The 12,685-nt window shown below is 44.3% G+C and overlaps 1 protein-coding gene across 1 annotated transcript; it reads left to right on the top strand.

The window, feature by feature from the left end:
* The first annotated feature begins 4,291 nt into the window (after positions 1 to 4,291).
* On the top strand, positions 4,292 to 12,317 carry wfs1b (Wolfram syndrome 1b (wolframin)). Its single transcript, XM_053429321.1, has 10 exons — positions 4,292 to 4,489; positions 5,823 to 6,212; positions 7,726 to 7,802; positions 7,980 to 8,124; positions 8,260 to 8,433; positions 8,578 to 8,658; positions 8,855 to 9,012; positions 9,193 to 9,429; positions 9,521 to 9,639; positions 9,963 to 12,317. Exons 2-10 carry the CDS (start codon positions 5,825 to 5,827, stop codon positions 11,509 to 11,511), a joined length of 2,928 nt encoding a protein of 975 aa, XP_053285296.1. The 5' UTR covers positions 4,292 to 4,489; positions 5,823 to 5,824; the 3' UTR covers positions 11,512 to 12,317.
* Positions 12,318 to 12,685: the final 368 nt, after the last annotated feature.

Raw genomic sequence — 12,685 nt, 5'->3', positions numbered from 1 at the left:
GTGGTTGAGTTTGGAGAGAGTGATCTGCAGTTTCCGTTCAGGGTCCTGCTGAGGCCAGCTAACACACACATACACACACACACACACACACACACACACACACACACACACACACACACACACACACAAACACACACACACACACACACACACACACATAGATGGAGTGATAAAGTGGAAAAAAACTAAGGTTGCTGACAGAGTTTGCTGAGGAGAGGGAGGCGTGTGGGTCCTAACACCATAGGATGTTTGAAATAAATAAATAAATAGATTCAAATTGAGACGCGCATACTCAAAAAACAAAAAAACAGGACAACAAGGATGTTAACATACTCAGGTGATAATAGAGATGATAGAATAGGTCAAATCCAGAGGCTGATTTATGAGTCAAAGAAAAGAAGCACTGACTCACAGGCCATGTTGTAGATTTCCTCATGGGGAAAAACCATCTCATCCATTGGAAACAATAACAGTGGATCTTGTTATTCAGACCATTGCCATTATATGCCCATGCAGGGAAGAAGGTAATGAGAAGAGTTTCTGTTTTTAATATTCTTAACATAATCATCTTAGGTTCTTTTCAGCAGATCCATAAGAGCTGTTCCTTAATAAGCTTAACATATTCATGAATGCTGACGGATCAAACTTATTACAGCTTTTAGAGGCGGCCTTTGGTATTCAGAGGGGACCAGGGAATCCAGTTAGGAATATAATGCTACACCCACACACACACACAGAGTCAAACATTGGATACTTTTCTCAGGAAATTTCCAAAGCCAGCCAGTCACCAAACTGACCTATTTTCCACAATGCAAAACCGAGTTCAGAGTCTGATGGCGGTGACGTAACGTTTTCATATGAGGGTAATTAGGTTTACTGGGCATGAATCACCGCTGTGAGTCAATACAGAATGTGAGTCTGATGTTCCACGTCCATCCCCAAAAACCTTCATTCATAGAACGAACACAACAAGATGACAAGCTCATGTTGAACAGTAAATACTGTTTCGAGTTGTGGAAGTTTTTCAAACACAGAAACAAAAATCTGACTGTTTCTTGTAGAAAAACCACATGAATTAGGAATTTAATGAGTTGTTGTAAAAGTTCAATTGGACCACAAAGTTATTCAAGCTATTCACGTTTACTGCCCACATCTGGAATCATGACACAGAGCTATAGAAGACATAATGGGCTTGTATTGGAATTCTCTCCAGACAGGATTCATTAAATTATTTAATTTAACCGTCTTTGGTGATGTATTATATCTTATTGAAACAAAACAAAACAAAATTGAAACGTTCTCAGGCCCGGACCTGAACGATTGTGGCTAAACTTTCATCTGTGCACAACTACTCCTGCTCTCCGTGGTGTGTAACTTCATTTTGGTTTTCTCTGCCTCCTTTTCACATTGGCCTCAAAATAGCAGCCGATCAATACATAGAGGGCTTGCAGCTGAAGAGGTGACACAACCCGCGGGAGGGAGCTAGGGTTTTCCCCTGTGGAGAAAGTGCAGAATGTGCCAAAGAATTAGTCACAACAGGAGATTCACAATGACAGATTAAAAGTAAAAATAGCTCACGTTCTATGGTGAATAGTGGGTGTCACCAAATTCACATGAGCCAGATTTAGTCCTTGCCTGAGAAATGAGGGAATTTCCTGTAGCTGGTTGAATGGCAGCATTCACATTGTATTTGTATCATGACATAGACAAAGTGTTTAATACAACTATCATAAATCTTGAATACTTATCTTGAAAACCAGCTCATATCTCCGCAGAGAGGGTCACTGGCGGTGTACCGGTGGGGATATGTCCTCTATGTTACCAGGATGTGAGGAGATGAAGAGTGGACTGAGTAAATGGTGGACTTATGGTCTTTGTCCTGTTGTGTTACACAGTTTTTTTTTTTACCAAAGATATATATATACATATCCATCACTCACTTCTCTTCTAAGGGTCATGGTGGTGCTTGAGCAAATCTAAGCTGACATGGGCGAGAGGCAGGGTGCACGCTGCATAGGTCGCCATTCAACAACTGCCGGAGTACCTGGAGCACATGCAAACTCAAACATGTCTTCACCTTAAACTGAAATTATTTATGTTATGGGGACTTGCTTTGTGTCCCATAAATGGAGACAAGTCCCAGTGATGTGTCAGTGTCTGCAGATTTAGAACCCCACAACATGAATCATACCTGCATAAACAGCCAAGACACACAAACACACAGCATCGGACACAAGTGAGACAGACAGAGAGTGACAGATTATGAGAACCTTGATGTGCACCCTCATGCAGACCATAACCTTCTTGCTTTGAGGCCACAGTGCAAACCACTCGATACCAGCCTTATACCAGATATGAAATAAGAAAAGATGTGTGCCCATCACTCGAGTCTCGAGTTATTACTTCCAGGAGACAGAAAATAAACACAACAAACGGAAAAGGAGCAGCCTGTTTCATTTTTCAATCAGCAAAGTGATGACCTCATGGTAAATAAATCTTGGTGATGACTGTGACGGTCTCGGGCAGCGATCCTGTGGCCCGAACAAATCTGTAAGAGGATTAACGTTATTGAAAGATTTGGACTCATAACAAGCTCATTATGAGAATATCTGCTGTATCCTGAGCTGCCGTGCTTAATTTAGATGAGAATTCCATCTGTGTGAGTGCCTGTGTGCCTAAGTCACTTCAGAAGACAGATAGCCTATTTATAGATTGAAGGTGTGCATGTGAAAGACCAGAACCGGCACAAGGGCCCTGCTTATCTCCTGAACTGGATTGAGTTAATCTACTAATCGGGAGGTATTTACATAACTGCTTCAATGCAGCAGCAGTTAGGCAATCACTGCCCCCATTTGCTTCTTTCTCACAATGTTGCATCTATCTGCTCTCATTCCCTCCGGATTCTAACTTTAATTTGTTCTTTCCTTCTCATATCCTTTTTGCTGTCTGGTCTATTTCCTTTCTGGTCTGCCACCTCCTCTTCTGAACTATGATGTTATCTTTTCCTCCTCTGTTTAACCCATGTTAATGATGGCAGGTTGTTCTGTGTGTGAGCAAAACAACTACACTCCTGAGACAAGTTACAAACCCTCTGTGACTCAAGCTTGGTCTTAATCAGCATTTTAGTTTCACAGAATTAAAGATGCATTAGATATTACACTCAAAACACACATTTGGAGGCAGATCACGTGTTTGTTCATCAGAATATATGACAACAACGGCATTCACCAGTTTTCTCTTAGCATGACTTTTAGTTTGGATCATGTGATGAAACTGTGTTCGTTGAAAAACAATCGATGCGAATGAGCCGAAGTTAAATCCAATTTTATAGATATTTGTTGTGAGACTTTTCTTGCATTTTCAAACAATATACATTACTCCTCTAATACTTGTGTACTTCTAATATGACTTTAATACATCATGTACTGCAGCAGTATGAAAAAAGTGACCCATGGGCCAAAAAAAAACAAAGCTCTAATGGTAAATTATCCCTAACAAAAGTTAAAGTTCTACCTTTCATAGTTGCATCACATTTTAGAATTATTCTGCTGTTTGTGCGTGTAATATTTGCATTTGTCATTTACTTTTACAATATATACATATTTTCTATATTATATGATTTATATGTACTTTTGGCCATATTCGTTTTATTGAAACTTAAATTACTGTGAGCTCTAACAATGGGGAAATGTGCATGTGCCATCATATACAACCTTAAATAACCCTTCATATGAATATATTTTAATATAAAAAATGTAAATAAAAGGCAAAGACATGGATTTCATTACACTCCAAACTATAACGACTACATTTCTGCGTGGGATATTTTTTACAATAGAGATGGACTGCACAGTCAAAGCTTGAATGGACGATGGAAATTATAAAAGAGATAGACATGGCAGCAACTTTATAAATCCACATGTAAATATAAAACATGTCAAGCATCGCCCTCTCCTGGTAGAAAACTGGTATGACTCTTTGTAAACACAAGAGAGAAATCGAACAATGATTGATAAAAACAGAGAGGGACTTCAAAAAAACTCTCCAGCTCAAGTTTATAAATGTCTTTTCTAATGATCCTTTTCAAACAGTTGTTCAGAAACAGCAACAGCTCGACGTGACTCTGACAATTGAAGCACATCTGTGAAACTCGCACCGTTTCGACGGTCGATTGCTCTGGACTGAGAGACTTTGCGTTCCTCGCAGCCAATCCAAACGCGTCCGGAAACCCGAGTCGTCTGCTTTGTCCAATCACAACGCGCACAACACGAAGTGGGCGTGATCCCGGAGCGGAACAGCTGGCAGACTCTCCGGTGCTCGCGGTGTTTTGGAGTTTGACCACAGACACTAAAACGGTGGATGGGCTGAGTTTGTGAAAGAGAAAGAGAAGAATGACGCCGGACAACGACTGACGAAGAAACCGGGACATTTCTCGAAGCCCTTTTTTCATTTGTATTACTTCAAGCAAACCAGTGCTTTCGCGGTAAAGGTGAGTTCAGCAGTTAGCATTAGCAACACGACCTGTTGTTTGTCCACTGTAGCATTGTAATAACACTGGACCGTGGTTATGAACGGTGGCTAAAGTGGGATCATGTTTATCCACGTTCCTCTCCACTGGTTACATGTGTGTGTCTGTCCTCAGGGTGGACAAATGAGAGAGGGCGGGGGGGGGGGGGGGGGGGGGGGGGGGGGGGGGATGATGAGTCCTAAACTGCAACAGGACTCATCACGTTTCCTCTCAGGGCGCTTCAAGGATGTCCCCTTCTCGATATAGCTGTCCTCCCTCAGCTCAGTTCAGTACAATGCCAAAAATGGAAGCCACTGGCAACGAAATTGTTTTCATCGCTGAGACAAACTTAAACACTGCGTGAGGCTTCGCTGCAGGGATGTGGAGCTCCATGTAAAAAAGGAACCGGACTGTTAGGTCAGCAAATATCATGAGTCAGCTGTGTGTCAGGGAGTGAAGCTCACGTGCTGCTACAGCCCATTTATTTATTATTTAACAGCTGTCACTGGGTGTTTAGAATAAACATCTGCAGGAGGCGTGTTTATAAAAACAAGATATGTACAGAAATGCATGTCACAGTTAATGACGTCTGATTTACAGTGTGTTCATTTTCTGTCGGAGAACTAGGTCAGGATTTTTTGGATTCTCTTCCTGATAGTCTCCCCACTATGTTCTCTCATTATGATCTTTCCCTTAGCTCAGCAAATTTCACACCCTCGTGGATATCAGTTCCCTCAATATGCCTGATTGTTTACAATAAGAATCATGCATTAGTTCCTGGGGAAATTATATAAAATGTAAAGAAAACAATCCTGGATCTTCTCCCTGATCTGGATCCACATCACAATTCAATGGGAGCTTCCCTGGTCCACCCTTCACCTTCCACAAAGTTTAGCAGTAATCTGTCCTGTGCTTTTTGCAAAATCCTGCCAACTCACAAAGAAACAAAAGTAGATGTAAACATAACACTTTTTGTTTGTGGTTTTTCATATCCCTACTTTTTATTGATCTACAAATACAGTATTCTGTGGGGATTTGTCTGAATGATTTCACCGATCTACACTGATTCAGGAGTGTAGTCGTATTCTTAGCTGAGTGAGTGGAGTTGTGTTGAGAAAGTTTCCTTCTGCAACAGTTGTTACTCCATCACCGATGTTTCTTCTTTCTCCATCCGTTCCTCTGCCTTGCACATGTAGCTCCTTCTGCACCGCTGCTATCCACACACTATCATGTCAGCATTTACCTTCACTGTTTTCAAATACACAGAAACATCTGTCTTTGTTTTCTTTTTGACTGATTTGTTGTCTGATTTCAGCCATGGAACCATCGCTAACTGGCAACTCATCTGCCCCAAGACTCAGCCCCTCCTCGACCCCCGCCACCCTCAGGGTGGGCCTCTCCTCCTCCAGCTCCTCTGCTACCACGGCCACACCGGCCTCAAACCGGCCTACGCCTAAACTCACCATGTCAACGCCTCCGGCCACACCCTCGCCCACCTCTTCCACTGCCCCCCCTCGGACCACCCCTGGTCTTTCGTCCCGCTCCCCCTCCCTGTCCACGCCGCCCGCCTCGCCTCTCCGCCAGCCTCTCAGGAGCCTCTCTCAAGCGGGCAGGTCTCAGCTCAACGCAGCCACTACAGTGGATCCCCGATCAGGATCCTCAGCAGCTGCCCCGCCTCCTCAGCCTCCTCCCACACATGAACCAGGTGAGAATCCAACTCTCACCTTTGACCTTTTACACTTTCAATCCTGTAACAAAATCTGCACCACACGGTTTCACCTCCATCTTCTCCGACAGTCTTAGCGGCCGACACACCCACTCTGCTGCGTGCGGTATAGTGTCTCCATGACAACGGCCTACATTCACCACAACATGTTCGGCTGCCGCTTCCATTTTGCTGACATGGAAAGAACAGCCTGTCTCGCCCCTATATATTCACAAACCATTTCAAGTCAGCTGTGTTTCCCCTGAACAAACCCAGCGGTTAAAGTTCACATAGTAGGAGATCGAGTGTGAGTTTAAATGTGTGCCGATGCAGTGATTTGTAAAGTGGGACTATTACAGGAAAGTTTGACATCTAACACCTCAGTCGTTTAACTTGGAACACACTTTTTTCCATCGAACCTAATCCTGTCCCCTGGAAGCACACACCCCATGTCCCATGTGTCAAGAATTGAACAGATAATCATAACGTAGCTAGTGAAAGTAAAAACGGGAGAAAGGTTGCATCACTTTACATTACATGTCATTTAGCTGACGCTTTTGTCCAAAGCGACTTACATTTTTAGTACACTCAACATTCATGAGGGGCCATTTAGGGGTTCAGTATCTTGCCAAAGACACTTAGGCAGGCAGATGGGAAAGAGTGGGATTCGAACCAACAACCTTCTTGTTGCAGAGCACCCACTCTATCCCCTAGGCCACGCTCTCCCCCCTAGGCGTGCGTTACGTCAGGCAAGTGAGCAGCTGCTGTTTACTGTGGGAGCAAACAGTTATGTTAGGGCTCGGGGGGGTTCAAGTATGACTAGCGAATCAGGAGCGTGAAGGGACCTGTTTTCACATTTGTTGGAACCCTCCATCTTTTTTCCTGATGTTAAAAAACAACAGAACGTGACACTCAGACATGTGAGCGCCTCAGCTCTACCGTGGCTCACAGGTCTGAGAGAAGTCATCAGCTGAAGGAAGATGATGATTTAAAGTGGTGAGGTTCAATGGGACAGTCTCATCAGGGCAGAAGCTGTTTCTGGAAGGATCCTGCTCACGCTCACACTCTGTGATCACTCGCATCACCGACTGTCGCCTCCAGCTGACCTGGTTCCATTCACCTTAAATGTTTTCTGGACCACATGTGTAGAGAACCTACTCATTACTAATTATGAGTAAGAAGGAGTTATGATTTTTTGAAATTGTCAACATAGAAAGCCTGACACTTGACATAGAAGCAATTGGCCAGACAAATTAAAGTATTCCTATTTCCTACCAGATAAATATGAAGTTTAATAGTTAAAAAAACGCTTTGCTTTGATTGTAGATGGTGCTTGTGCGTGTGTGTGTGTGTGTGTGTTAAATAAAGAGTTATTTACACTCATCATCATTATCAGCCACAAATATAATACAATACGGATTTTGTCGAAACACCGTTTTATCAAACACAATGTTATAAAAATAATTGTGATCTGCTGCACAGTGTTTATTAAAATGTTTTCTGTTTGTTTCAGAGGAGCCAGAGGAGGAGGTGAGTTTTGAAGACCTGGAGGAGAGAGCAAAGTCAGGAGACGCTAAAGCACAAACCAAGGTCAGTGTCAGTGAGCGCGCCGCAAATACTGTTGACGTTAATGGCCATATGGTGGCCTCAGAACAGATTGGCCGAGTAATGACCAGCGTTTGAGGATGGCTCATTGACGGGAAGGGCACGTACGTGATTCATAGAGATGCTTGCCATGCAAATCTAAAATTGTGTGTGGGTGTCCAGATGGGGCGTTACTTCCTGGTCCTCGCAGAAGAAAGAGACGAGGAGCTGAACAACTGCACAGCGGTCACATGGTTGGTCCAGGCTGCTAAACAGGGCCGCAGGGACGCCGTCAAACTGCTGCAGCAGTGCCTGGCCTCCAGGAAAGGTACAGAAAGTTCCCTCCGCCAACACCCCAAGTCTGGAACTATAGTTAGCTATGTAACATCAAATCGAAAGAGTTTAGATTAAAGAAGGTTTTCATGGAAGTATCTGTCGTCCACTCTCTCTTCTCGTTTATCAGGCGTCACTTTGGAGAACTATGAGGAGATGAAGAAGCTGTGCACAGAGACACGTTTTGAGAGAGGAGTCAGGAAGGCAGCCCTGCTCATGTACTGGAAGTTGAATCCGGAGAAGAAGAAGGCGGTGGCCATTTCTGAGATGCTGGAGAACGTTGAACACGTCCACACAGAGCCAGGTACAAGAGGAGATGTGTTATAAAGACACTCATTTCAACACACTGACATCTTATTATTTAATCTTACCATCGAATACAGAGATGGAATCTTAGTTTACTGTCTTAGGTATTCACCATTTCATATGATGTGTTCTCCATTTACAGGGAAACCAGTCTCCCCTGGTCCACTCAACAGCTCGGCCAAGAAACAGAGGAGAGTCCTGGAGACGATGGTCACCAGTGAGGGTACGTATGGTTTCCTGATTTAACAGACACAAGTCATTACTGTTATTTATTCCCCTGAGGTCATGTCTAAAGCGTCTCAAAGAGAATAAATACATTATTATTATTTATTCTATCAGACTTAGTCATATCGTGACAATAAGGGAAACAAAGTTGTATTTGCTTCTGAGTTAACATCCACCATGTTTCTTCCTTTTAGCCAATTCCCTTGTCGGTCTTGATGATTTTGTTGAGATGACTAAGAAGTACGCTCGGGGTATTTCACCGTCACCTGTCATGGCCTCTGCTGGAGGCGATGATGAAGACGATGATGGTGTCATCGTGAAACATCCAGACGAGTTGCCGCTGCACAAGAAGGTGAGACTGTCTCAGGATCTGAAGGATCTACTGCTGCTGTGTTTGTAATCAGGATGTTTACGATGAGGAACGACAAAGACGTTTGGCATTTTTGTGTGATTTGATTCAGTTGCCCTTTAATTTCAACCAACTAATCGAGTCATGTTTTACTGATGAGCTGTTTGACCCTGATCTCCTCAGCTGCTGAAGTTCCCTCTGTACGCTCTGCTGGAGATCAAGGAGCACCTCATCAACTGGGCGTCCCGGGCTGGCATGCAGTGGCTCGGTGCCCTGATCCCCACCCACCACGTCAACGCACTCATCTTCTTCTTCATCATCTCCAACCTCACGGTTGAGTTCTTCATCTTCCTCATCCCTCTGCTGGTCTTCTACCTCTCCTTCTTCTCCATGGTCATCTGTACCCTGCGGGTGTTTCAGGTCGGTGACTCGGGTTATTCATTATTTTTGATTGAGCTCACTTAGAAGCAGTATTAATAATAAATAAACAAACACACGTCTTTTTCTACAGAATTCCAAAGCCTGGGAGAACTTCCGGGCTCTCACAGACCTGCTGGCTCACTTTGAACCAGGTCTTGATCTGGAGCAGGCCGAGACCAACTTTGGATGGACCCACTTGGAGCCATATCTGTATGTTCATCTCTGTTTACACTCATCCATATGCAAACATGCTCCTTCCTTTGCTCACATTAAGTGTTTTTCAAGTGTAGTTGTGTTCAGGTTTTTCTGGTTTGACTGCAACTTTTTTTTTTAAGATAGTCATGAAGATATAGTTCTGCAGTTTAATTGTGTGATTAATAACTTTTCCACGTCACTTGGTTAAGCTGAAATTAAAATAAGAACAGATTCCAACAACATTCAAATTAAAAAGGAGAAAAGGTGTAAAACTCAAGAAGGTGAATGAAATTGCTCGTGCAGCAGAATGAGTTCCTCCTGTCTCTCTGTGTCCTCAGGTACTTCCTCCTCTCCGTCATCTTTGTGGTTTTCTCTTTCCCCGTTGCTGATAAATCCTGGATCCCCTGCTCGGAGCTGGCCGCCGTGGCTTTCTTCTTCACGGTCACCGCCTTCCTCAGCCTCCAAGCCTCAGCTCAGCTCTTTGCCCGTAAGGCCTTCTTCACAGAGGTCCTGTCTGGTGGCTGCTCCCTCACCCACTTCCTGCCGGACTCCCTCTGGTTCCTCAAGGTCTTTGGGGTGACCATCTTCACGGTGCCGCTAGGGAACAACTTGGTGTTAAACCTGGGGATTCCGTGCCTGCTATACGGACACCTCTTCTACCTCTTCTTCCGCATGGCCCAGCTGAGAGGCTTCAAGGGTTCCTACCTGTGCCTGGTGCCGTACATGGTCTGCTTCACCTGGTGCGAGCTCTGCTTGGTGTTCCTCAATAACGCCTCAGCAATAGGACTCATCCGCACCTGCGTCGGATACTTCCTCTTCCTGTTCGCTCTCCCTGTTCTCTCACTAGGCCTGGCCGCCATGCTCATCATCCAGTTGCTGCAGTGGTTCTTCGCCCTGGAGCTGACCAAGATGGTGGTCACGTTGACGATCTGCTTCGTGCCGGTCGTGTTGAGGCGCTGGACTCGCTTCAGCCTCAACCCCATCGTGGTGTTCCGGTCCTTGTCACGGAGCAGCATCGTCAAGCTCATCCTGGTGTGGCTCAGCGCGCTGGTGCTCTTCTGCTGGTTGTACGTCTACAGGTCTGAAGGCATGAAGGTGTATAACTCCACCCTGATGTGGCCCGAGTACAGCAACCTCTGCGGCCCTATGGCCTGGAAAGAGTCCAACATGGCCCAAACTCAGATCCTCTGCTCTCACCTGGAGGGACATCACGTCACCTGGACCGGACGCTTCAAATACGTCCGTGTGACCCACATCGAGAATGATCCTCATTCGGTTATCAACCTGCTGCCTGTGTTTGTGGGGGACTGGATGCGGTGCCTGTATGGTGAGCCGTATCCTTTGTGCGAGGAGGTTAAAAACGCCAACGCTGAGTCCCAGCCTCTGCCCGCCCCGGCCCCTCCCACCGAAGACCCCCTCTGTAAACTCAAAAAACTGGCCAAGCACGAATGCCACATCAAACGCTTCGATCGCTACAAATTCGAAGTCACGATGGGCATGCCGCTGGAGAGGAAGACCAAGAACGGGACGATCATAGAGGACGAGGACGCCACTAAGGACATAGTCCTGAGGGCGAGTAGTGAGTTTAAATCGGTGCTTTTACACCTGGACACAGGAAGCCTGGTGGAGTTCAGCACCGTGCTGGAGGGGCGGTTAGGCTCCAAATGGCCCGTGTTTGAACTGAAAGCCATCCACTGCCTGTCCTGCGGGGGCGCCAGCGTGCCCCGCCGCAGGCAGCACAAGATCGAACACGACTGGAGGCGCACGACTCAGAACGCTCTGCAGTTTGGCTTTGACTTCTTCTTCCACCCCTTCCTCACTGCTCAGCTCCAGCAACACCCGGAGACAGAGACCGAATCAGAGACTGTGACGCGGGAGACAGGATAGAGGAGGAAACGTCTGGCAGGAAGATCTCCGGGAGAAAAATAATAACGGATGCCGAGGCGTGTCATAAAATGTGTGCAATGAAAATACTGTCTGCAGTGGAAGAACATTGACGATCACACATCTCTGACAGAATGTGATCGCAATATTGTTGGATAGTTACTGTAGCAGAGTGGAAGGATACTCAGATATTTATCTCATCTGTACAGAGCGAGTGTGTGTTGGATTAATTTGAACTCTTAAGCCAAAATGTGTGAGACTACATATTATAATGACAATGAAATTAACACGGGATAGAAACTAATGGACTTTTGAAGTATATCACTGCTTAACACTAAAGAAAGAAATCCATGATCCAGGCAGTTGTGTGTTTCTTATTAACATTACATCCCATTTAAGCTGCACATGTGATATGATGTAATTGAGATGGTGTTTGTGTTCTATACAAACACTGTGTCTGCTGCACCTCATTTCCTATGTGTTGATCATTTCCTTTGTTGTGTCTGTGACGTGTCCAGTGTGTAATCTGGTACTTGCTGGTGCTGGAAATGACTGTTAAGTGCCTCATGAGACCGTCTCAGTTCAACAGTAGTTCGGGAGAGAAGAGATTAAATCACGTCTTCAAGCTTCTACATCTCAAGACGTTCGCCTGTGTTTGTATTTACTACAGAGCAGTTAGTCATGTTTGTCTCTTCCCTCTGTTCTCCTCATCTGTTTGTCTCCATCTCTGCTGTGCAGTGATGACGTGTTTTTAAAGTAGGATGTCACTACTGTTGTCTGTACTGTGATCTATAAATATGATGAAAGCATTTGCCTGTTGTTGCTTTTATTAACATTCATTTAGCTGTATAAGAGTTTAAGAGTTGAACATTTTAAAGGGGTATTCTCTGATTCACATTCATTTGACTGAACTAAAACTATAATCCTGTGTAATTTTTTCCATTAACTGGGAATATATCAAAATTACAAAAAAACGTCACATTTCTATATGTTGTTATTTTAACTACTATAAGTACAAAAGTAAAAAACTATTAACTACTAAAATATATGTATAAAAGGTATTAATACAAAACAAATGTAAATGTGAAGTACAAGATGAACAGACCGTAGAGAAATAATTAAAACAAATAATACTTATCACATATTAGTTAAATTATTAAAAGGTTAAGTGCAGCAG

This window comes from Pleuronectes platessa, chromosome 8, assembly GCF_947347685.1.
Source record: "Pleuronectes platessa chromosome 8, fPlePla1.1, whole genome shotgun sequence".
In the NCBI taxonomy this organism is placed as follows: domain Eukaryota; kingdom Metazoa; phylum Chordata; class Actinopteri; order Pleuronectiformes; family Pleuronectidae; genus Pleuronectes; species Pleuronectes platessa.
Note: the sequence above shows the minus strand (reverse complement) of the source record. Positions and strands in the feature narration are given on the sequence as shown.